Source organism: Homalodisca vitripennis, chromosome 2, assembly GCF_021130785.1.
Source record: "Homalodisca vitripennis isolate AUS2020 chromosome 2, UT_GWSS_2.1, whole genome shotgun sequence".
Classification (NCBI taxonomy): Eukaryota; Metazoa; Arthropoda; class Insecta; order Hemiptera; family Cicadellidae; genus Homalodisca; species Homalodisca vitripennis.
In genome coordinates, this window is record NC_060208.1 from 2,707,465 (window position 1) to 2,733,750 (window position 26,286).

The 26,286-nt window shown below is 34.5% G+C and overlaps 2 protein-coding genes across 2 annotated transcripts; one reads left to right on the top strand and one right to left on the bottom strand.

Moving 5' to 3' along the window:
* Positions 1 to 2,816: 2,816 nt before the first annotated feature.
* LOC124356042 (neurogenic locus notch homolog protein 4-like) lies at positions 2,817 to 14,706 on the bottom strand. The gene is made up of 8 exons (XM_046807198.1): positions 14,531 to 14,706; positions 13,121 to 13,306; positions 10,238 to 10,423; positions 7,356 to 7,541; positions 6,488 to 6,673; positions 4,599 to 4,660; positions 3,982 to 4,090; positions 2,817 to 3,116 (listed from the first exon to the last, which is right to left on the bottom strand). The coding sequence occupies exons 1-8, from the start codon at positions 14,592 to 14,594 to the stop codon at positions 2,881 to 2,883; spliced, it is 1,215 nt and encodes a 404-aa protein (XP_046663154.1). The 5' UTR covers positions 14,595 to 14,706; the 3' UTR covers positions 2,817 to 2,880.
* A 485-nt stretch (positions 14,707 to 15,191) lies between these two features.
* Positions 15,192 to 21,769, top strand: LOC124356043 (C-type lectin 37Db-like). The gene is made up of 5 exons (XM_046807199.1): positions 15,192 to 15,339; positions 18,853 to 19,035; positions 19,663 to 19,724; positions 20,392 to 20,500; positions 21,480 to 21,769. Exons 1-5 carry the CDS (start codon positions 15,240 to 15,242, stop codon positions 21,710 to 21,712), a joined length of 687 nt encoding a protein of 228 aa, XP_046663155.1. The 5' UTR covers positions 15,192 to 15,239; the 3' UTR covers positions 21,713 to 21,769.
* Positions 21,770 to 26,286: the final 4,517 nt, after the last annotated feature.

A 26,286-nucleotide genomic window follows, 5' to 3' on the forward strand; every position in this document is an offset into this window, starting at 1 on the left:
TAACTTGACTTTCTCATAGAAATTAAAATACAAAACCATACACCAAACTAATAATAACTAATTACATCAATCTCATTGTCATACTTAATTTATCGTTTCCTCGTACAATAACCTATCGAGAGAAAAATGAAATATTATTTTCTCTAATAAGAAAGTGTATTGTAAAATTATAAATGTAGTTTTAGATTATATAAATACAATACAAATGAAAATTAAAAGTATCTTCTTTATGACATAAAAAGTGAATAAAACAAAGGAAAAAGCCTGATTATTATACTAACGAAAGAAAACAATTTTATAGACGTATAAACTTACTTATGTAATGCGGACCACAGAGGAAAGTTATCTCTTGTCAAACCTGTCGAGATCCTCCATCATGGTGACGCGAACAGCCTCAGCACCCTCAGCAGCCTTGATGACGACCTTTCCGTTGAAAAATCCGGCTAGGACGATCTTCCCCTCTCGCTTAAGCCGGCGAGCCTTCCCCAGAAGCGCTTTATTGTGAGGTGTCAGGTGGTCGTTCACGTATACATTACTCCGTGTGAGAGATGGGTGGATGTCCGCGGCGTTTTAAATTCTTCTTCGTCCTCGCTGCCCTCAGCCAGTCCTCCTTGACGCGTCTGGAGACGAACTGCACAATAATCGGCGGATGTACATGCCTTCTCGTGGAGTAAGCTCTCAGCCGATGAGCGATCGATATGTCCTCCATCCTGAACTCAAGTCCAAGGGCACCGGCAATGTGCTGGAGACAGTCGACAATATTTTCATTGTCAGTCTTTGGCAGACCGACTATCTCCACATTAGCAGATCGAGAGTGCTGTTCGGTATCGTGCAGTCGCTGTTGCAAGTCCCGCACATAGCCAGCCAACGCGTCATCAGCATGCTCCAGCCTGCTGCAGCGCTCCTGTAGTTTTTCCTGTTCACCCTCCAGCTTAATCACACAATCGCGCATACCTTTTATTTCGTCTTGCACAGCACTAACTGATGACAACACTACATTAAATTTGCCTTCTATATCGATTTTTAGGGCCCGAATAGCTTCTAAAATAGAATTTTTGTCTTCGAGGTCCTCACTACTGCGAACTGAAGCATTCGATTTAGATTCCTCAACACATGAATCGCACTTCAAGGTTTTATTTTTAGATTTAGTGAAACTTTGGGTCGATCCTGCACGTGTGCACGTGGCATGAAAACCATGCCTACAGTCGACGCACTTAGCTACTACATCACTCTCGACGAAGACTTTGTTACACTTTTTACAGTTATCGGCCATGATAACAAACTATTAAAATTTAAAAAAAATATATTTAAAATGTTGATATAATACAATAATAACTGTAACAGTCAGGCCGCACAGTCAGACCGTACCGGACAGGTAACGACACGGTTCAGGCAATCAGCGGTCGGAGAGATAAGGACACGACTGCTCTCATCGACGATCTGATAACAACTGAAAAGTAAATCCTTATGTATCACTTTTAAGTATGAGACTGTCACATATGGAGTGTTATAAGGCTCTACTCTGGACCCAATTCTGTTTTATAGGGATCCGACAGATCTTTCTTAAAATGTTGTCATGTCTATTAGTATATGCGATAACTCTCTCTACCAAGGATCCAGATTACTGGATTACTGGATACTGGATTGGCATTCCTGAATTACTTCTAGGTACATAGGTCATGCTTGAACCAAGCAAGAACTCTACTAATTTTGGGACAACATTTCAAGTGGCACTTAGATTGCCCTTATGTTTGACTTTTGTTACGTTCTGTCGAGTCTTCGAATATTCCGTTGTATCGTTTAGGTTGCAGTATAGTAAGCGGCCACCAAGGCGCTCTAATCAGGGTACTAAATTATTGAATAGAAATACATATACCATCGAATACAAAAACTCTCTAATTATAGTTATTTATAATTCGTTGTTTCCATCCCTTTTTAATGTATTGAATAACAATATTGATCATAATCAATTCAAACAAAGTAAAATCTTTAATATGGTATTTGAGATATGGCGGCAAATACAATAGCGATGTAGACTACCTACATGAGTTATTTGTGTCAAAAGCTATCAGACACGTTCATTCTTCAATATTTTGAAGAAATATATCTAAATATATTAAAAAACAGTAAAAGTAATTCTAAGTTAAAGCTTAATTCTAATTAAAAAGTATCTAAATGTTGCACTGTTGTGTATGTTACAATTTATAAATACACATAGCTAAATAGATTTTTATTCATCATTAAGTTATTACTTTTTAGATATAAAAACAGCTTAAGTGTACTGTAATTTGAACCTTAATTCGGTGTAATATTTTGGTTTCGGTATTTTAGATAATCACGAATATCGATGATTCGATTGTGGTGGTGGCCGCTTATTATACTGGATGGAGGGAGACTCGTGAATCCCCTCATCTCACCAATGCTCTTCCTCCTCACATGCGGTTTATGAAGGTGATCCTAGTCTGTCTAAGCTCTTCAGTTGGTCATCAACAGCCATGCAATTTCTGTTACTTTATTTACAGGAACCTTTTTTTAGCACTGCCAGACTGTGAAGTTGCCTCACTCAAAAAACAATATTGATACCATCATGTTAAACGGTGATTCAAATTAAATTTTACTAAAAGCCATTTTTGTAAAACTGCAACAGAGTAAAGTTTTGAAGAGCCTTGCATATATTATTTAAAATGTCCTAAAATCTAATGTTTCCAGAGTTTTATTTTAATGTTAACTATCAGTATAATCCCATATTAGCAGCAAGGCATGGGAGAAATTATTCCCCAAATAGAAAAGTCGTTACCAATGAGTAGAATGCATAATCCAAATTTACCCAAAAAATTTATTTTCTTTGATATATAAATATATATTTTTTATATCGATAACTTATTTCTCAAAATGTTCACATATTGGGTAGCTCAGTCCGACACATGTGACGTCATTCCACACGTAGCCGGTTCTGTTCCTTTCGTGATATTGTACACACTTTTCATTGTTATTGATGTTATTGGGCTCTCCGGCTCCCCAGTCTACGAACGTAATGGGCAGCCCAGTAGAAAACCAAGTCCATTTTCCCAGCACGAAGCTGTTTCCGGACGTCCAGAACTGGTCATTTCGAATGCCTGCAAAGATTTATAATTGCTTGAATTAATAATACTTTTTGAAAGTTCAGAGTAAAACTGGATTTTACTATTACATTTACATAATTAAATACTGTGAGAGAAATATATTAAAATAAACGGCTTTTTACCAAAACCATCGAAATAACCATATCCAAACATTACTGCGGTTGGTGTGTAGTCTAACAAAATCTACACACAACGTAGCTATGGAAGGAAGGGGAGATTCAACTGAAATGTTAAATTTAGTTCCAGTTCTCCTTCCTTTTAATGGCGAATTGTCCAAGTAATAATTAATTGTTCAGTTACATTTAATGTTCAAATTTAATCCCTTTCTGCCATAGCTACGTTATGTGTAGAAAACCCGGTTGCCCCGCCATGCTATGAGATCGAGTCAGAAACACCTTAGTGCACCAGATGAGACAATGAGACTGCCACTTAACATATATTACACTGTATTGTTGTATCTTGTAGTTTAGGTGTCTTTGTTGTCGAAACAATGTAAAGGCTCAATTTAAGCTTCTTCGTCAAAGACTTTATTTATGGATCTCTTTAGACGAACATGACTCCAGATTCCAGGAGTCAAGTCTGAGACAGCGTCAGATACAAGAGGCTGCAATAAAATAAAGGTGAACTGGAGCTAAATTTAACATTCAAACTAAGAGAATCCAACTAAAGCATGCATATGATTAGTTCTTGTGAATGTTGCACACTCAAAGTAATTTGCAGCTCCTAGGTTGAACATTACGAAGGGTTTCAATGTAAAAATCCATTTTACTTTACTTGATCTTTTTTTTTCACCTTAAGTGGCGATCGCACATACGATCCACACCTATAAATACATATGAATAATTACCGCAAGACTTACCTGTTCTGGAGATCTCTTCTTTGATTAAATTCATTTCTTCTTTGGATGTGATACTTGCCAATCTCTCGCCAATGGACAGACAGTGCAAAACTGCAGAGTACCAGTTAATCTAAAACAGTTGCACTCGATATTAATAACTAACCTCTATTGTCAGGCTTTCCTTGGTTTGTTGTAAAATCTAAAAAAGGTCAAAACAATATCCAACTATACATTGTTAGGTTATGTTCATTTATCTTCATTTAATTGTATATTTTTGTAAAATATATTTTGGGAATAAATAATTCTTTGACGTTTCATAGTACATAAAATACTTTAACTTTGTTTTAAGAAGGGATTTAATCTTTCAAAATGTGCGAGCTGTGTCCATGATAATATCTAGTTTAGGATAACTTTACCGTTACAACAACAATGATGGACTAAAAATGCATTAGGCCTACGTCATTCTTCCTCTCCTGCCCTCGGTAAAATATCATAACCTAACCTAACCTAATAAATAAACTCAAAACTAACAAAAACAGAACGTGGAATAGATGCCCAAAATTAAGACATGATTTGTTATGAAAGTGAATCCAGATGGTTTTAATAACTACTACACTACAATACAAACCGCAAATTACCTTTTGAGCACTGTGAACTCTGTAAACCTTTCTGGTGGGGGGTGAGCAACTCTCTGGAGGGTCTGGGACATGAAACAATAATGAAGTATGACACAGTGTTACATTCATTGAATAAAACACTTGTAATGTTTGGAATTGAAATAAAATAAATAATATTTAAAAACGTTAATGCGTTAGCGATTACAAAATAAATTTGTAATATTTATTATTTCTTAATTATATGCGATTTGAACTAAAAATTGAACTCAAATTAAAAAAATTACTATGCCCTTTACCTTTTTTTTGTTTAAAATATAGAATGACGTACGAAACACGAGATGTGTTTGTTGGATAAGACTTTGTTGGTGAAAAATTCACGTTTTTATTAAAAGTATTATGCAAAAATTCCAGATTTGTACCATTAAAAACACAATTTTTTATTATGCCTTCCCATAATAACGAATATAGTTTAAAAAAAAACACACACACAATTTACAGACATCGGTCGGGTAGGTTACTTAATGAAGGTATACTTTTTTTAGATTAAAGATTGGTTCGTTTCTAAATGATAAAAGTTGCATGCATGTTAAATAGGCGATAAGTTCTGCCTAAATATCCTAAATGAAAATGTATGACAAGACAACAATAATGGCTTTGAATCTCAATTTCTTTTAACCTGTTCCAGAAAAACGAATATCTGTGCTTACAATTATTATAATACATGCACAGAACGCATATAAAAGGCAAGATATTGGTATTTAATCTATTTACTTTGCTACGTAATGATCAAAACTCTTAATTTTGTCAACGTGTATAAATCCAGTACAATAACTGCTCGCAATTTTGCCTCCAATAAATCCTATATTCATTTCATATACTCCTTAAGAATTTTCAGCGCAATCCAGATAGAGGGTTCGTTACGTTTAAAAAAAAAATCCAGGTTCGATGAATGAATACGAGATGGAATATTTTGCTTTTCTCCCCGATAACTGTACTATTGTTGGTTTCTTTTGTCAAGAAAAGGTGTCCACTTTAATGTGTACTACTTCTTTATTAAGCCTTGATGTTTAAAATATTTTTTACCGTAAATAAAAAAAAAAAAATACATTTCCAACATCTTAACAAACCGTTAAACGTATTCAATAAACGTCAACTAGTGCACACATAACAGTAACGTATTGTTTGTACAATCTGAAACTCACAGTATCAATTTTGTGATTTTCCGTTCCATATTTATTCAAAAGCCGCGTTTTCCTGAAATGGGAATAAACACTTTACTGGGTTCCATCGCCCTCCACATTAAGAATATTTTACAAAAATATATTATATTGCCAAAATGAAACCTACAAATCCATTACGTATTCTTTGTCTAAAGTTTGTTTTTTGCGATGGAAGGATTGTGAAGGAAACAGGATTTTCCTGACATTTGCATCGTTCAGTAATACAAAAAATCAGAGACACTACGTTTCGAGATCTGCAATCTGATCTCTTCTTCATGTAAATAACTAACCTAACACATAATTACAAAGAAGGTTAAAATTGAAAAAACTAGGTTCGTATTATTAAAACTGAATTAAACAATACAGGTTACAATAGGTCTGCATTCGCCGACCAACCATCTACAACTGATGGTTTAGTTACGATAATTAGTGTTGTGTTTTGTTTTTTATTAAGTGCATGTTTTACAGTTAGTGAAGTTGACTCACAACATGGTGGTTGTGATTCCTGACTTACGCTCCGGTATAGTTAGTTTATTTGAAGCTAGTTTGTAATTATGTGTTAGGTTAGATTTACCTAAAGAAAAGATCAGATTGGAGATCTAGAAACGTAGTCTTAATGATATTATGTATCACTGAACGATGTAAATGTCCGGAAAAATCCTGTTTCCTTCATTATGTATTCGTACTCACCCTGAGGCAAACAAGCAGTGAAAGGGTCGCCGGTGTAGCCCGAAGGGCAGGCGCACGAAGGGATGTGGAACCTCACTTGGCAGGTGGAGTTGGAGCCACAAGCGCCGACACAAGAATCTTCACATCTCTGGCCAACACAAGCGCGATCCAGCGGGCAGTGGTCATTAGCTGTGCACTGCGGCTGTACTGAACATCGGTGTGTGCTATAATTGTAATGTATAATTGTCGCAATCTAAACAAACAACCATTACTTTTCAGGTGTTAGTGTTTAAGCTTTTAGCAACCTCTGGCCGTTCATCGTGGTTGTGTTATAACGCCCATTTTTTGAAATGGAAGTGATTTAAACCTGTTAAAGAAAGGTTATTACTAATAGATATAATATACCAATCAATTTAAATTAAAGTAGCTATGGTTGGAAGATTTGATTCTTAGTGAATATTGAGTTTGGCTCCAGTTCGCCTTCCTATTGTGTAGCATGTAGAATCTGACACTGTCGCAAACTTTTACTCAGAGAAGAATCTGGAATCATGTTCGTCTGAAGATATTTAATAAAAGTTGGAGATGATAAGCTCAAAATGAACTTTACATCGTTTCGACATCAGAGACACATAGACTACATATATAGTGTAATCTATGTGAAGAGGTATTATCATTGTCTCATCAGGTGCACAATGGAGATTATGGATCCCCTCTGACGAACAAGACTCCAGATATCAGGAGTCAAGACTGTGACAGCGTCAGATTTATGAAGCTGCACTACGAGGAAGGTGAACTGAAGCTAAACTCGACATACACAAATATGAATTTATGATAATCTTTGCAATATGAATATTTTATCTCCGCGAAGCTCACTACTGTATGTACTTACCTTGTGGAAAGCAGGCTATCAAAGGGTCCCCGGTGTAGCCTGAAGGGCAGACGCACGAAGGGATGTGGAACCTCACTTGGCAGGTGGAGTTGGAGCCACAAACGCCGACACAAGGATCGTCACATCTCTGGCCAACACAAGCGCGATCCAGCGGGCAGTGGTCATTAGCTGTGCACTGCGGCTGTACTGAACATCGGTGTGTGCTATAATTGTAATGTATAACTGTCGCAATCTAAACAAACAACCATTACTTTTCAGGTGGTTGTGTTTTAGCTTTTAGCAACCTCTTGCTGTTCATTTTGGTTGTGTTATAACGCCTATTTTTTGAAACCAACCAATCCAACTACAGTGTCGTGTGTTGGTCATTTAGTGAAAAATGTTATCTGATATTTATACAACAGCATATTCATTTTGTTAAAAAAAATACTTTTTTCTTCATTTCCTCATCGCCATCTTGGTTTTCCATAAGGCGATTGAAATACACAGTAAATTTTATTTTCACATTTTTACAATACAGCGCTAATTTTATTATTATTTTTATTAATGTTATGAATATATATTGCGTTGTCATACAGTCCAAAGACATTAAAATTTGTTTCTAGGTCTTCGTAAAGTTGGTAAATCCATTAAATATTTCTACTGAGCATATAAACAAGAAAGCTAAAAAACAAAACCATGTTAATCATAAAACTTAACTAAATAATAAAAATTAGATAATTTATCAAACATTGTTTTACGTAATTAATAAATTTATATAATCATAGTAAAGGTGTATCACAATTCAACTTATTTATGTAATGTTTTATTTATTATTTACGTTATAAGTCTGGTTGGTTATTCTTCCAGACTAATATGTAGGTATGGATGATACAATAATTCTGCATAAGCACTGAGATGTTTAAGTTTATTTTTATTCTATCAATATGTGTTTGATTATATGCGAAAATAATTTCATTAAACATATATGATTTAAACTTATCATATCTCATTATACCTGAAGCTGTATCATACAGATCGTAGTATGGTGCTCACAATACAGAAAATTACTTCAAATATCGAACTGAAGTAATTAAATAGTTTAAGCACAATTCACATAACATTTATCTAAATGTAGTTTTCGACATCTTCCGTAAACGTATATGTATTCACTGTACAAAATCTCTAGTCTTTAATTAAACGGTCACATGTTTCATTTCACTTTAGTCTAGTCGAATACCCACTGATAGACAGTTAACTTAGTTATCAAAACTCATGTCTTATTACTATGGATCACCTTGACCCACTGTTTACAGTTTTTACAAGTTGTTTCTTCTTTGTACACGGATACATAATAAGAAACTCTAACAACACTGTTGCCACTTTACTTCAGCTGTGTCATATTCAATATGTAAACATCCCACATTTATTGTTCATTGCAACGTTTGTTTTAAACCTTCTAAGTTATTTTTCACTTGAGGCAGCAAGTTCTTAACTTTAGTAAGTAAACGCATATTGTTTTACATGAAATGTAGTATTTACGATTTTCTCAAAACAAGTTATGATTATAATGTGAAGAAGTTTGTAATTGTTGTAAATTCTGAGACGTGTAAACACTGTATCTGCAGTTCAAATATAAATACATTAAAATTGTTGTCTAGAACGTTCTACCGAATGGAAAATAATGTTTACTATTGTGTTTCGTATGGAACATGAAACAATACGATTAACAACAATAGCTACCTTATAATATGGCATAATTAGGCGTATTACTTATTTTATCGTCGTAACATGAATATTATCCTTATACATGGCATAAAATCACTTTTTTTAACTACAAGTACGACCATTATTTTATTTCACACGTAATTATTAATTTTAAAAAATATTTAAATAACAGCTGTGTTTTTGTCTCTTATGCATGAATGAGGATTCTTAAAAGTCACGAGATTCCGTACTTAATGTGGAATTACTAAATGAATATATGATTTTTTCCTAATTATCATCGTAGTATTTAGGAAAGATCACCATCCAGGTAAGAGTTTCTTTTGACGCCGTTTCGTGACTATGAAAGTCCGAGGTCGGTTGGAGAGTTAACATCTTGATGTTTAAATATTACGTGCACTAAATTCACTATGACTTTGAATACACAAGTTTTAAATCCATCCTTAACCTTAACATTCTAAAATTTCGGATACTGATTGTTGTTTGTCATGATCTACTATTAAACACGGAATGTAAGAGTCATTTATTTAATGACTAAGATACCCTTAAGATGAAGTATTATTAGACGGTCACCAATTCAAGACTCTTTTATAATTTTCTCTTATTTACGCATTTCCATTTAAATTATCTTTTCAAAAAATCAAATTTCAATGTAATGGAAGTGATTTAAACCCTTCAAAGAAACATTTTTACTAAAATAACAATATACCAATAAATTTGAATTAACGTAGCTATGGTTGGAAGAGTTGACTCTGTGAATATTGCGTTTAGCTACAGTTCACCTTCCTCTTGTGTAGCATCTAGAATCTGACGGTGTCGCAAACTTTTACTCAGACTAGAATCTGGAATCATGTTCGTCTGAAGAGACTCAAAAAAGTTGGAGACGGTAAGCTCAAAATGAACTCTACATCCTTTCGACATCAGAGGCACATAGGTTGCATAATGCAGTGTAATCTACATCAAGAGGTATTATCATTGTCCCATCAGGTGCACAATGAAGTTTATAGATCTCTTCTGACGAACAAGACTCCAGATATCAGGAGGCAAGTCTGTGGACAGCGTCAGATTCAAGAAGCTGCACTACGAGGAAGGTGAACTGGAGCCAAACTCGACATACACAATATGAATCGATGATATCGTTGCAATATACATATTCTATCCCCGCAATTGTAAGTACTTACCCTGTGGAAAGCAAGCTGTCAAAGGGTCCCCGGTGTAGCCTGAAGGGCAGACGCACGAAGGGATGTGGAACCTCACTTGGCAGGTGGAGTTGGAGCCACAAACGCCGACACAAGGATCGTCACATCTCTGGCCAACACAAGCGCGATCCAGCGGGCAGTGGTCATTAGCTGTGCACTGCGGCTGTACTGAACATCGGTGTGTGCTATAATTGTAATGTATAACTGTCGCAATCTAAACAAACAACCATTACTTTTCAGGTGGTTGTGTTTTAGCTTTTAGCAACCTCTTGCTGTTCATTTTGGTTGTGTTATAACGCCTATTTTTTGAAACCAACCAATCCAACTACAGTGTCGTGTGTTGGTCATTTAGTGAAAAAATGTTATCTGATATTTATACAACAGCATATTCATTTTGTTAAAAAAAATACTTTTTTCTTCATTTCCTCATCGCCATCTTGGTTTTCCATAAGGCGATTGAAATACACAGTAAATTTTATTTTCACATTTTTACAATACAGCGCTAATTTTATTATTATTTTTATTAATGTTATGAATATATATTGCGTTGTCATACAGTCCAAAGACATTAAAATTTGTTTCTAGGTCTTCGTAAAGTTGGTAAATCCATTAAATATTTCTACTGAGCATATAAACAAGAAAGCTAAAAAACAAAACCATGTTAATCATAAAACTTAACTAAATAATAAAAATTAGATAATTTATCAAACATTGTTTTACGTAATTAATAAATTTATATAATCATAGTAAAGGTGTATCACAATTCAACTTATTTATGTAATGTTTTATTTATTATTTACGTTATAAGTCTGGTTGGTTATTCTTCCAGACTAATATGTAGGTATGGATGATACAATAATTCTGCATAAGCACTGAGATGTTTAAGTTTATTTTTATTCTATCAATATGTGTTTGATTATATGCGAAAATAATTTCATTAAACATATATGATTTAAACTTATCATATCTCATTATACCTGAAGCTGTATCATACAGATCGTAGTATGGTGCTCACAATACAGAAAATTACTTCAAATATCGAACTGAAGTAATTAAATAGTTTAAGCACAATTCACATAACATTTATCTAAATGTAGTTTTCGACATCTTCCGTAAACGTATATGTATTCACTGTACAAAATCTCTAGTCTTTAATTAAACGGTCACATGTTTCATTTCACTTTAGTCTAGTCGAATACCCACTGATAGACAGTTAACTTAGTTATCAAAACTCATGTCTTATTACTATGGATCACCTTGACCCACTGTTTACAGTTTTTACAAGTTGTTTCTTCTTTGTACACGGATACATAATAAGAAACTCTAACAACACTGTTGCCACTTTACTTCAGCTGTGTCATATTCAATATGTAAACATCCCACATTTATTGTTCATTGCAACGTTTGTTTTAAACCTTCTAAGTTATTTTTCACTTGAGGCAGCAAGTTCTTAACTTTAGTAAGTAAACGCATATTGTTTTACATGAAATGTAGTATTTACGATTTTCTCAAAACAAGTTATGATTATAATGTGAAGAAGTTTGTAATTGTTGTAAATTCTGAGACGTGTAAACACTGTATCTGCAGTTCAAATATAAATACATTAAAATTGTTGTCTAGAACGTTCTACCGAATGGAAAATAATGTTTACTATTGTGTTTCGTATGGAACATGAAACAATACGATTAACAACAATAGCTACCTTATAATATGGCATAATTAGGCGTATTACTTATTTTATCGTCGTAACATGAATATTATCCTTATACATGGCATAAAATCACTTTTTTTAACTACAAGTACGACCATTATTTTATTTCACACGTAATTATTAATTTTAAAAAATATTTAAATAACAGCTGTGTTTTTGTCTCTTATGCATGAATGAGGATTCTTAAAAGTCACGAGATTCCGTACTTAATGTGGAATTACTAAATGAATATATGATTTTTTCCTAATTATCATCGTAGTATTTAGGAAAGATCACCATCCAGGTAAGAGTTTCTTTTGACGCCGTTTCGTGACTATGAAAGTCCGAGGTCGGTTGGAGAGTTAACATCTTGATGTTTAAATATTACGTGCACTAAATTCACTATGACTTTGAATACACAAGTTTTAAATCCATCCTTAACCTTAACATTCTAAAATTTCGGATACTGATTGTTGTTTGTCATGATCTACTATTAAACACGGAATGTAAGAGTCATTTATTTAATGACTAAGATACCCTTAAGATGAAGTATTATTAGACGGTCACCAATTCAAGACTCTTTTATAATTTTCTCTTATTTACGCATTTCCATTTAAATTATCTTTTCAAAAAATCAAATTTCAATGTAATGGAAGTGATTTAAACCCTTCAAAGAAACATTTTTACTAAAATAACAATATACCAATAAATTTGAATTAACGTAGCTATGGTTGGAAGAGTTGACTCTGTGAATATTGCGTTTAGCTACAGTTCACCTTCCTCTTGTGTAGCATCTAGAATCTGACGGTGTCGCAAACTTTTACTCAGACTAGAATCTGGAATCATGTTCGTCTGAAGAGACTCAAAAAAGTTGGAGACGGTAAGCTCAAAATGAACTCTACATCCTTTCGACATCAGAGGCACATAGGTTGCATAATGCAGTGTAATCTACATCAAGAGGTATTATCATTGTCCCATCAGGTGCACAATGAAGTTTATAGATCTCTTCTGACGAACAAGACTCCAGATATCAGGAGGCAAGTCTGTGGACAGCGTCAGATTCAAGAAGCTGCACTACGAGGAAGGTGAACTGGAGCCAAACTCGACATACACAATATGAATCGATGATATCGTTGCAATATACATATTCTATCCCCGCAATTGTAAGTACTTACCCTGTGGAAAGCAAGCTGTCAAAGGGTCCCCGGTGTAGCCTGAAGGGCAGGCGCACGAAGGGATATGGAACCTAACGTGGCAGGTGGAGTTGGAGCCACAAGTGCCGACACAAGGATCTTCACATCTCTGGGCAACACAAGCGTGATCCAGAGGGCAGTGGTCATTGTTCGCACACTGCGGTATGACTGGACATATGATTGCTTAGATATTTGATTTTATCTACATTACAAAATAGTTCTGAATCATGCTAGTTATCTCTTAGTAACGCGCTTTTCTGATACATTGACCGATCTTACAGCAGCGAAAACTATAACTAATTTAAATTCCAAAACATTGCCAATTTGAAAGAATTACCTCGGAGGCAATGTTAAAGAATAAGTCTATTAAAGAATTTTCAAAACAGAAACAGAAGACGGACATAGACTAACTGATTTCCGTGATTGTCCCCTCTCCTCTCCTCTCCACTCTTCGCCACCCCTTTCCAAACTAAAGATAGAAAAATCCGTTTTCATAAGTAATTATCTTATTTTTGATAAATTATGTTTACACATTATTTTTATTTAGTTTGTTTACTTCCTCTACATTATCGCTTATCATCAGATTTCTTAAGTTATTCTAGTTCAGATAACGGTTTTCAATTAAATTTATATCAAATAAATCTACACACTGCTCAAAATAAAACTCCCAAGCCTAACAATTTCAACTCGAGTCTAAGCACAAGCCATTGAGGCCCATGTAGGCTTTTTTGCTATTGTTTGTTTTTTTATACAGAAATTAGGTAGCAAAATAATTCATTCATTATTGCTGAGTTAACTAGAAATTTTATATATATATATATATATATATTATATATATATATATATATATAATAATATTATATATATAATTATATATAATAAATATAATATATGTAATTATATATATATAAAAAAACCTTATACAACAAAGAAATAAATCCATACATCGAAATAAGAAGGGAATTATATATATATATAAAATTTTTATTTCTTTATTTTTATTTTTTTCTTTATTTCTTTGTTTGTAAAAGGTTTTTTAATATTATTTAGCATTCAATTATTCAATGTTAACTATTTAGAATTGCTTTACTTAAATAGTATTGTATATTGCATTACCATGAGATATCCAAATGCTAAATTTTTTCTCTTTTTTCAATACAAAATATTTACTTCTGTTTGCTTTTTCCAGTAATTTGTGGAAATAAATGTTATTTTATTTCATTTGATAATATGTTGCGGCTCGAATAAGACGATCAAATAAAGAATATAACTCTCATATTTAAAGTTCTAGACACAATTACAAAATATTTTACGTACGTCAAAATCGAAATTTATTGAATAAGTTGAGTTTAGATCAGTAGCCATGTGATAAAATGGTGAAAATAAACTTACATACGCTGTTGCCTTGACCGCGTATTGCAGCAACTAAACACAAGAGCACAAACAGGATTAGCATGGCTACAATTAACGAACAGTAACCAGCTACTGAACTACGCAGTACTTTTCCCTCGGTGACCTCGCTATATCTCGAGTGACCCTGCAATTTTTAAAATAAACTTGCACAATTGGTAATAGCCTTTTATTCGCGTTTAAATCTAATGTTTGTTTGTAGTTATTGCTAAAAAGAAAATACCTGATACGATACTTCCGCCTTAGGACTCTCGCCAAATCAAGTTCTTGTTCAGTAGTCTTTGGTAGTTTTATGGAAGTACTTGAAATAAATATAAAGGCTTAAAATTCATTTAATGAGGGATGTACTCTTCTAATACTAAGTATTTACGTGTAATTATTTACGTATTAAACTGGTCGTTGAAAAAAAATTACAAATACCAGTCTGGTAAAAGAACGTATTGTCTTAACATCTGGTAACATATAAAAGCTGGAATTTTTGTCTTATATGTTCGGAAGACATTGATTAGCTGGCGTGATTTGTTTCCTGAAGATCATATGTCCATCTGAGTGGAAAATCCAAATCCAAGTTATAATTTAGCCTTGAACAGTAATTCCGCCTTAACAATCTGGGATGCACGGGATAACTAATATGATAACCCTGATAACCCCATTGTATTGAACTTGGAAAGTTCGCTCACGTCATTTAGTCATGAGTGCCTCAGATGTGAACTTCGCCTTGTTAGGAGTTTTGTGGTTCTGTTTGATTGCTCATGTCACCTGTGCCTCTGATCAAAGTGACGGCTCTTTGGGTGAGTACTTTACGTTGAGCTGTGATCTGTCTTTAAGGTGGTGTAATCAATTTTGGGCTGAGTAATTAAAAGAAAAAAATACAGTCATAATCTTTCAAGGTACCCTTCTTCAATGCAGAGAGAGAAAAAGATAAATTTTGGGTCACTGCACGAGGAATTATAGACATATGAAGTAGTAATTTTGGGCTATTTTATAATCAGGCACAATTGAAAACTGCTGATGATAAACATTTCTCATTTTTACAGTAAGTATGTGATATATGAGCTGAGGGATTGACATAATTTTTATTTTGAAGAATACGAGTTTATTTTTCCACTATGTACAAAATATTACGGGAAAAATATTTATTATATATTTTTTTAATTAAAAAATACTCCCTTTGGGAGTATGATATCTAAAATTTGGAGTTATTTAATTAAAAAAAACTTATTTATATAGAATCTGAGTTGATTACACTTGGAATTTATGAAGAGCGTTTACTTGATGAATAGAGCATAAAAATATTTCTTACGAATTTCTAAGAGAACGCATATAAAACATAAAGTTGTACAGTACGCGCGCTGAAGGTTCGGCCCTGCCGTTGCCCTACTAACCAAATAAAAACATTGACTCTCCAATGATCCGTCACGGACGGCAATGTTTAATTCTCGCTCGACAATCAACTTATGGTTAGACCAACTTTCTGTACAAATAACATTCTGAAACTTCGCAGATCTATTTTTCTGTTTATGCCAATGGCTAATGGATGTATTAAGTTTCAATGTCTTATTACTTTTCTTCAATAAAATATATTTTTAAAGTAACTGTGCCAAAATTGTGATACAAAAAAGTTTGTATGTGTGGATTTTTTTTATTTTTGCGCGAAAAGCGGGAAAGTTTTTCTGAATGAACTGAAGTTAATTTTAGATCACCAACACTGCTGCCCTACAGTTTATGGCCCATTCACCTCACTACTAACTAAACTAATGAATTGTGTATAACGCATTTAAACCACTTGTTCACTTCTAACAACAGTGAATACTCGACTGTGAGTGAGAACAGGGACAATAAATATTCAGACTGCAGCGGGCCAAACATTGGCGGATGTCTGCAGAACAGTTGTTATATCGGGCAATCCACCCGTCCCCCGCCGTGGAATATAATTACACGAACCAGCAGCGGTCATACATGTACAACGCCTACTAAATTGCGTGTAAAGGAGCGGGTAACTGCTAAACAGTGGAGATATGAGACAATGTACTCTAACTATTACTACACATTTAAGACTTATGTAACCTATCTAATTCCTCAGAGCTTTGTATATATACATGTTTTCTTGATCGGTGAGGGCAAAATCAGGTTGGAACAAAAATACAAAGACCGGAATAAATTGAAAATTACCATAAATACACAATTTTAACATATTTTGTGAAAGTGGCAAGAAAGCAAACTCGACATTGACGTCGGAATAAATTCACACGAACCAGCAGTTTTCATAAACTAGATGCAAAACCTGCGAAATTGCGTGCGAAGCTGCGGGTAACTGCTAGTAATGCATATTTCCTAACCCAAAGTCGTGGCCATTAAAAACTTTGTATTAGAATAACACTTAAAGAGGGCTAACTGTATTAAAGTATAGAAGAATAATTACTTTTAGATACGATGCAACAAATGTCACAGTATTTAATTTACGAAGGTTGGGCAAAGATTAAAGAAGATTTGCAATTTATCGTTGTTGCATAACTTATCTCGGAACCTGTTGTTGGGCGCAGACATTTACTACAACTTCCTCCGTTCATCTATTATGTTGTCGTTTTCCGTTCTTTATCTTTAAAACAATTATATGCAAGCGAGTTGCTTTTAAAAGTGTGACTTGCACAAACATATTTCTACGCAGGTACTGATATTATTTTATATTTCACTGTAAACGTGTTTATTCTACTCCGTTTATTCTCTGTTTTATCAGCTGTGTGGATCGTGTCTCGTTCGCGCTATTTTATTTACACTGCAGCTACTTACCTATACTACAAGTATATTGTATATATTTGTGTTTAAGCCTATGCAAGCTTAAAATACTAATTGAATGTAAATCTAAACGTATCCAGGGTGCTTGCTTTTTGGTGTGAGGTTAGCCGCTAAGTGGTCAGGGAATAGAGCGAGCGGGTGAGTGCCGAGCAGTGGTGGGGATACTGAGAGAGGGCGGCATCACAGGGGCGAAGGGATATATTACTCCACGCTGCGAGGACTAAAATCGCCCAGCGTTTTTCTGTAAGCAGTTTACCTATAGGACTATGTTAAGGCCTGAGCCTTATTAATTAAGCCATACCCAGCTGATAATGAATTTTGATTGCTCTTGTCGCCTTCTTATCATAAGACTTTTTGGATGTACGGCTTCTTTGGGTCTCACCTCAAGTTTTCAAAAGGCTGGAAAAAAGAGTTTCTTCTTTTTCTACAGATAATGTCCCCTTCGGTTCCTTCTTGATCCTTGTATGCCATCACCATTTCTAATAGAACCATCGTTATCCATGTTCTCTAAAACTTTCACTAACACTCAGGTATACAGTGAAGATCAACAGACCAGGTTGGACATACTCTACGACTGAAACTACTCGTTTGTTTACTTTGAACTAAGTATGAGCATGTTTTATCAGTTCTTTGCTTGATATATTCTTTTGGGAAAAACATTTGATCAAAATTGTAATAGCACTTTGACACATTTTGCTTCTTTGAGGAAATACATATTTTTATTTTTATAAAACGTAATAATGTATACGCTGGGTAGGGTTAAAAAGTTTAGAAAATAAAAGTTTGCAAACAGAATAGTGCAAGGCTACTCAACTACAAATTAAATTTCAACAAAACAGCGGCATCGGCCTGGTCAAGTATTATAGGGTTGCATCCAATCTTACCTAAATTGATATTACAATTGTTATGGGTTTTTTACAAAATATCTTAGTAAACATTTAGTTTTAATAGTTTTTAACATCAAATATCAATGATTAATGGCCAATATCCAATTAAAATTTATATTTTTTTCTGAAGAAAAAACAATTTTTTCAGTAGACAATAACAAATAAATTACTAACAATTTTTATGATTGGTGATATTTGTATGGTACAGTGCGTGATTTAATGAATGTACGGACATCAGTTTGGTTTCCAGCAGTGCCATCGTCAGAGCGGCTATACAATATGTAAAAGCACACGAGGCCCACACACGCACACACAGAGTAAGGGTTTTCACGACTTTTCCTTTTTTCCCAACTCAGGGTATTCCAAAATTAAGTACTAACGCCAAAATGTCAAAATTGATTTCTTACGCTAACCCAGTACAATATTCTTCACTACACATATCAGATAATAGAAAATTATTAACAATACATCATTCATACCTATATTCCCATATCAAGTAGAAACGTTGATGGGTGAAGTATAGCAAATTGCAGACCTACAATGTGAAGCTTTTGAGGAACATTTTAATGGCTTCATAAGACAAAGAGACATGAAAACTTACTAATTTATACTCTGTAATAGCTTTACCTCAATGCATTTCCAACGTCGACTGCGGTGAAAAATTGGCCTGTATCGACCTAAAATGTCAAGATCCATGTCCTGGACCCTGCCATGGTAATATCACCTGTGATATCGTTGACCATGTACCGTACTGTTCCTGCAAGCCTGGCTTCTCCGGCAGCCCCTTCACTGGCTGTCAACGAGGTGGGTAGGAACATTTATATTTGTTTAATGTTTATGTTACACATTCTTTGTTTGAAGTTTGTTTTTAACAATGGAAGGATTGTGAAGGAAACAGGATTTTCCGGACATTTGCCATCGTTCAGTGATACAAAAAAAGTAAAAACACTACGTTTCGAGATCTGCAATCTGATCTCTTCTTCGGGAGATCAGATTGGAGATCTCGAAACGTAAATTTTGTGATTTCTTTTATCACTGAACGATGGCAAATATACGGAAAAGTCCTGTTTCCTTCAGTACACATTTATAAGTAGTTTTCTTATGATTGAACTCGTTGATTTGTCTCATTGTTCGTTGAAAGGATTGAATACCTTGCACAAGAATGTATCAAAAAATACTTCTTAATTCTAAAATTTATTCATGCCTTAGAGAACATGATCTAAACTTGAATGGCTGAAATTGTAAAATTAATAAAAAAAACTGCGGACGGTAACTCTAATTTGATAATCTAAAGTTGTTCTGAAATTCCTTTCTCAGTATTTGACACCAACGTACATCATTTCGGCACTAAATGAAATGCTAAGTTTCCTTAAAACATTGGTTTTATACTAAAGCGGTAAAAATTTTCTCATTAGCAAACATCCGTTTCAGCTTCACCAGGAAACTGTTCAACAACTGGTAGAAAAGTGTACAAGGTGGAGCGTTTCATTAAGGTAAGCCACCCTGAGGTACGTGTGAAAGTCCATCCTTAAAATTAATTAATGGTGATTTTAGAATTTAGTTGAAATCGAATCATGATAAAAATAAAAAATTCAATGATTTAAGAATGTCTTATTTTACCGAGCGAAGTTAGGACTAAAAGGACCAACGGTTTAAGGGTAACTTCCGAACCACAATCAATGGCCGGGCAAGCGGGCTGCTTGTAAGGACAGGATCGCTCAACGGTCAACCATCCAAGCAGCAACCACGCTCGATGTTGCTTGATTCGGTTATCTTGCAATAACCGTTGTAGCAGCTACACCAAAAGTGCCATTGGCTAAAAGTTTTGTTCGCTCGTAGATTAATAACATTACAACCGAGCCAAATCTTAAGGTGTATTGTAATCAACCCCACTCAGCCAAATGTTGTGCATGCCACTGAACAAGACTGCTTTACTGTATTTGGATGGTAATTCCTGATTTGCATTTTAAGTTGTCTAGTTCTCAATTGAGCTGTCTTACCACATTACTCATAATTACTCAGTATAGAGCCGCAATGAGTGTGTTAAAATTACATTGTACCTATTAGGTCATAAAACACTGTATTACGTAGCTTTATAGGTCAATATCTGAATTGGAAGATGGTATATTGGTCAATAGTTGTATTATTCTCTCTGTACAGGTCAACTGGTTTGCTGCGATAGTTCATTGCCAGTCACACGGATGGAGGTTAGCCACGATAGATTCCAAGGAGGAGAATGACTTGATCAAGGAAGAAATCCGTAAAACAAGTATGGCACTGCATAAATTAGTAGTTATTGAAAATAATATGAACAATAAAGTAAGATTCTGAATAAAACTCTCCAGGGTTTAACCTCTCTCCCGCAAATTAATCGCATTGTTAGTCCAATTAGTTTTCTATTTTGGCATCATTTTCTAAATGTAGAAAATTTCCAGGTTTATCGTTTAGTGTGTTTATTTTATTCGCTACTTTTTCAATACATCCAACGTACTGTAGTACTCAACTCAAGTGTTATCCAAGTTGAGAACTTTATAATAAAGTCTAACGATACTGATCGCGAGAGAAAAGAAGAGACCTGGATTCTGGCCTATCTGAAATTTGCAGGCGCTACTACTAGTATGTTGCCGCGCCTTGTTTCGTAATTCCATTATTGTTTCACTGTTCCATAGCTATGATAAACAATTCGCAGGGATGGCTGTGGGGCGAAGCGCCTGAAATTACCGCGCGGCAACACACTAGTACACAGCTGTGCGCCGGTACGGGCCAGGTCTCTTCTTTTCTCTCGCCATCAGTAATTATTTTCAAAATAAACTTAAATTTTACAACTGGTAATGCTGTTATGATTACAATCAAACAATGCAATGTTACAATCAGCTGATATTGTGAACGTTGGGTTTAGCTCCAGTACACCTTCCTCTTAGTGCAGCGTCTGGAGTCTGTGCTGTCATAGACTTGACTCCTGGAATTTGTAGTCATGCAGTCTGAATAGAACCAAAAAAGTCAGCTACGAGGATTATGATGGAGGTCAAATTAATGAAACCATTTGATGAAATTTGACTGTTGGAATAGTATGTGTGAGATATTACTGTATATAGAAAATATTGAATATGTTTGTACAAAATTAATATACTAAAAGACATACAAGACAGTAAGATTATAAATAAAACACTAGTTTTTTTATTCAAAAATTTTTTGTATGACAATATAAGAAATAACGTAACGACCAATAAATACTTTTTTGTTTACAGGAATACGGAATAATCGGTTCTGGACTTCCGGTACAAATTATGCCCATGGAGACTGGATCTGGATGGTTTCTGGGATGCCCCTGCCAGAGAGTACGGACTGGGAGCCTGGTGAACCTAACAATGCTGGGGATGAACACTGTATCGAGTTCTATGAGAAGAATGGAAACGGCTACATGTGGAACGATAGAGGTTGTTTCGATGAGATATATCCGATATGTGAATCTTTTGAATAGGATCATTATGATAAGTCTGCTTTTTATTTTGGTTAGGAATTACAAATTTGTTACCTTACAATTTGGTTTTATTCCCTAAATTACTTTACAAATTGTCTCCTGAAGATCATAAAAAAGGACGCAGTAGCAAACTGTCTAAATAAGTGATTTTGTGTAGTGAATTCTATTTAATATGGCACTCTAACCCACTTTTGAAGTTAAAAACAGATGAAGCGTAAAATATTAACCACTGGTCAAAGAATTCTGCAAAGGAGAGTTCTCCATTTATAACAAAACTCTTAATTATACATTTTTAAATATCTCAATTAGGGAGAGAGGGAGGGAGGTTGGGAAGGAGTGAGGGGTTGTGAGGGAATGAGAGGGGGGGTAAAAATCCGAAACCCCGTTTTCACAAATTATAAGAGAACGGAAACCCCGAACTTGCTTACATAACCTCTTTTAAGTAAATGTCACTGAATGCTCACCACGCACAGAATTTCTAAAAGGTTTTACATTTTAAGAAAAATTCGTTTCACAAAATTGATTATAAAATTATTTCAAAAACAATATGGCGGATGGCAATGTGCTTCTACTTAACCAATGACCATCTGATAACAAAAGTATTAAAGTCCCTGTACATAATCAAAGTTTTGATTTGTTATCTATATAACAATATCGTCTATTACTCCGTTTAATTTAATTTCACTACATTCAACTCTAAGAGTGTTTTAAGTTTACGGCATGTTGGTCACACTGTTTTTCAGGGTTTAAAGTGGCTATTCTCTATATTCTTACGTCATTCTTTAATAATACTTTACAATTGACTGTTGACATTCTGTCTGAGGTCTAAGTCCAGTTCTTGCAGGGATCATTTCAAAGGTGAGGTTGGACATAGAGGTTTCCCGAGTAATAGTCGTAATAATAGTAAACTATTTACTGTTTTTAACAACTCTTAGCATACAAACATAAATTGAACAGAATGCAGTGTAAGATAAATTACCAATCATTTGCTACTATATAATATATTTGGAGATGTCCTGCGAACAGATAGATAGACAGACAATCATACAAAAGAGGCGTTGACACACAAATGACGAATCGTAGAACTTGTAGAAAAGCTTAAAAAAAGCAACACACAAGAAGCACGGTATGAAGTTTCTCATACGTGTATATATGCGCGCGCACGCACGCACGCGCGCACACACACACACACACACACACACACACACACACATTGTTATATTTTAACACTGACAAAGCCCATCGTAATGAGCAAAAATTAATGTATCATTTAGCAAGATATTTCGAGAAAGGTTTCATGTGTAGACTGTCATTTTTCTGTCAACGTCTCTTTTGTATGATTGTCTGTCTGTCTATATGGACATCTCGGGAATAAAATGAGCTACAGATTTGAAATTTTGCATGCAACCTCAGCAACCCTTGGTGTGGCGTATCTACATATCTTAATAACAGTCAATAAATACAAACAACGGTATAGTTTTATTGTCGTAATAATATTATCTACGTAAGTAATATCAGTAATTTTATAATAGTTAATTTGTGTACCGCAAGCAGAGGTTATGTAGATCATGTTATTGGCAGCCAATACTGTTGGATCGCGCAGGTAAATAACATTTTGTTACTACGGACGATATCAAAGTACAGTGATATCCTGCCAGTGTTATCAGTGAGGTTATAACCCCAAGGTTTGGGAGACAACCGAGAAATATCGCTGGCATTCACTCTCTTTCCAGTCCGCATTACCGATTTATCGCAAAACCATGTGACTTACACAGTTGATGCGCAATCTAAGTTGCGCAATGAACTCACTCAGTTCACTTTGTAATGTCAACATAAGGAACGCGGAACGGGCGTTCAGTGGACTGTAGACGGTAAACTTTTACCATACGTTGAAAGGGTGAAAAGTCTAGGACTGATCATAATAAACACACTTGGATGGACCGATGCAGTGGTGAACACCTGTAACAGGGTGTACGCTGCTGTGCACACACTGAAACGAATGCAAGGAATTCTATCTTTTAACATTAAAATTTTGTTGATCAAATCACTTGTGTTTACCTACTTTAACTACTGCAACTCTGTAATCAATGACATGGCTGTAGCCCTTAGCACTGAACTGCAAAAGACTACAAAATTACTGCATTCGCTTTCTGTTTGATTTACGTCGAAGGGATCATGTTACGCCATATTTTATTCAGTCATCAATTCTAAAGTTAGCTGATTCAAGATAGATTCGAATTTTGTCATTGTTGTAGATTATTAATACAATACGCGTTCACCAAAATATTTATCTGAAAACTTTGTTTTTAGCGGGGAGTGTTGTTACCAAGAAAAACTCGGTATGGTGCACTAAGTCTCAGAACTCCAATAAACAGAACCACAATCTGTAACCGATCCTTCACCGTTACCGCATGTAGATTATGGAACTCCTTACCAGATTCTTTCAAACAAATTGAGAGCCGTGAACGGTTTGTGGCGGAGCTGAGACGAAGATACCTGGACCGGATGATCGTGGCGGACGGCGGAGCTACTCTTTGAATCGTAAAGTGTGTGTATGGAAAAGTGAATGTGTGAATAATGCAATATTTTGCACTATTCAGATTAATTTTGTTTAAGAGTTTAAATGGAAGAAAGGACCATATTGTCCTAATTTCACCTCAATAAAGCAGTATTTTTTTCTTTCTTTCAATGACAGCTAACAATAATCTTCTTATTTATTTTAACAGCCTTAAGACATCAGCCTCGGATTAATATCTTACAATTACCAGGAAAAAACTTGGGAATTTTGTGGGAAAAATCAGTTTTTCTAGTCCGCTCTGCTGCAGAATATTGCACCCACATCTATGGAACCGATGTTGATGTGAGAAGTTTGTGTACAATCAAAGAGAATAACGATTTGTTAAATATCATCCTTGTGGCTACCCTGTATTATTATTGTTTATAGTAATTATTGTTGTTTATAGTGTATTACCCCTCTAGAAAAAAACCAAAGGGGAATCATAAACTGTTTTTTTAGAGTTGAAATTCGTTTCAAGATCGTATTAAGCATAAATTTGATTTTACATTGATGAGAAGATTGCAGTACTTCATTAGTACGAAGATTATGCGTGTCCTACCATGTTTATTCACTAATTACATTGTAACCACCAATTACATTACATTACATTACAATTACATCGTAGGGAGTTCAGATCTAGTGATTGCCAAAAACAAGTTTCTAAAGTTAACTCCTATCAGATTACAGGAAAAATAATAATAAATAACAAAAATGCTGGGATAAAATTTGTTTACCATCTGATTCAAACCAGAAAAAGATTCATGTCACTGATAAGATAGAGCCCAGTGGAACCCTATTTTTCTTAGTCACTATTATTCTTATTTAGTTCCTCAAAGTTTATATTTTTTAAATGAAATGTTTAAAGGGCAATTCTCTTTACTTACTTACTCTTGCATGTATGTCAAGAACAGGAAATATGAAACAAAATTCAAACTACTCACTGAACTTTGTCTTCTAATTTCTCAATTTCCAACAATACCAATTTTTAATACTTCAAACATTGTATAATATAACTCTAATAAGTCTATATAATATTAGCTTAATATGCATAATTGATGGTTTTTGTTTGATGAATTTCATTTGTTACTTAAAAGAAGGGAGGAGTGCACCATAACAGAGTTCGATGAAGTTACATACAAACTTTCAAGTGCGTAGCTCATTTTATTAGGCTACATATGTTACTTTCATATGATTATAATATAACCCATTTGATTACAAATTTATTTTTTTCTGCAATTTCCTTATTGCCGTCATTGTTATCTATAAGAACAATTTAAAAATACTCAATAATGCTCAGCCAAATTCCATGCAGTGACATGCACCATCGTAAGACTCGGAGTTGCCTTTATGGAAATGAAGCTTCGTGCACAGTTATAAATCACTTTGTTCTCCAGATATTGTGTGGACAGACATACAGAAATGAAATTATTCCAGTTCTTCAAGTGATCGGCTTTGTTAACGCTCAGCCAATGTGTACAGTATGTTTTTAATGGATTGCAGTGAGAAACTACCGAAAACATACATTTACACATTTTGTTTTCATTGGTTTAGTATTAACTTAACCTATTTATTAGTCTACTCAAGGGCCTGGAAAAATATCATTTCTGTCTGTATGTAGAGGTATGTTGTCTGTCTACACGATGTCTCAAAAACGAACTCACCTTATAGACTTTTCAAATCTTCCATGAAATTTCATTACTAGATAGACTTGAGTCATTTGATGGTTCATTTTCAATAGAATTGGTTGAACGTCATTGAGGCCTTTCACTTCGTTTTTGTCTGCCGAGGATATGTAAAATATGTCTTCTCTGTCGTTTATCTGTCCACAGGACATGTTGCGAATGAAATGAGCTATAGATCTGAAATTTTGCGTACAATCTCAGAAAACCCTGTTGCACATAATGTTGTGTTGCATATTCTTATCTTGTAATTACAAGAACATTGAAATGAAAAGAGATCAATTTACCTGACGGTTTAGTAGGGAAGGAAAAACTATTTATAACACAATCATATACAA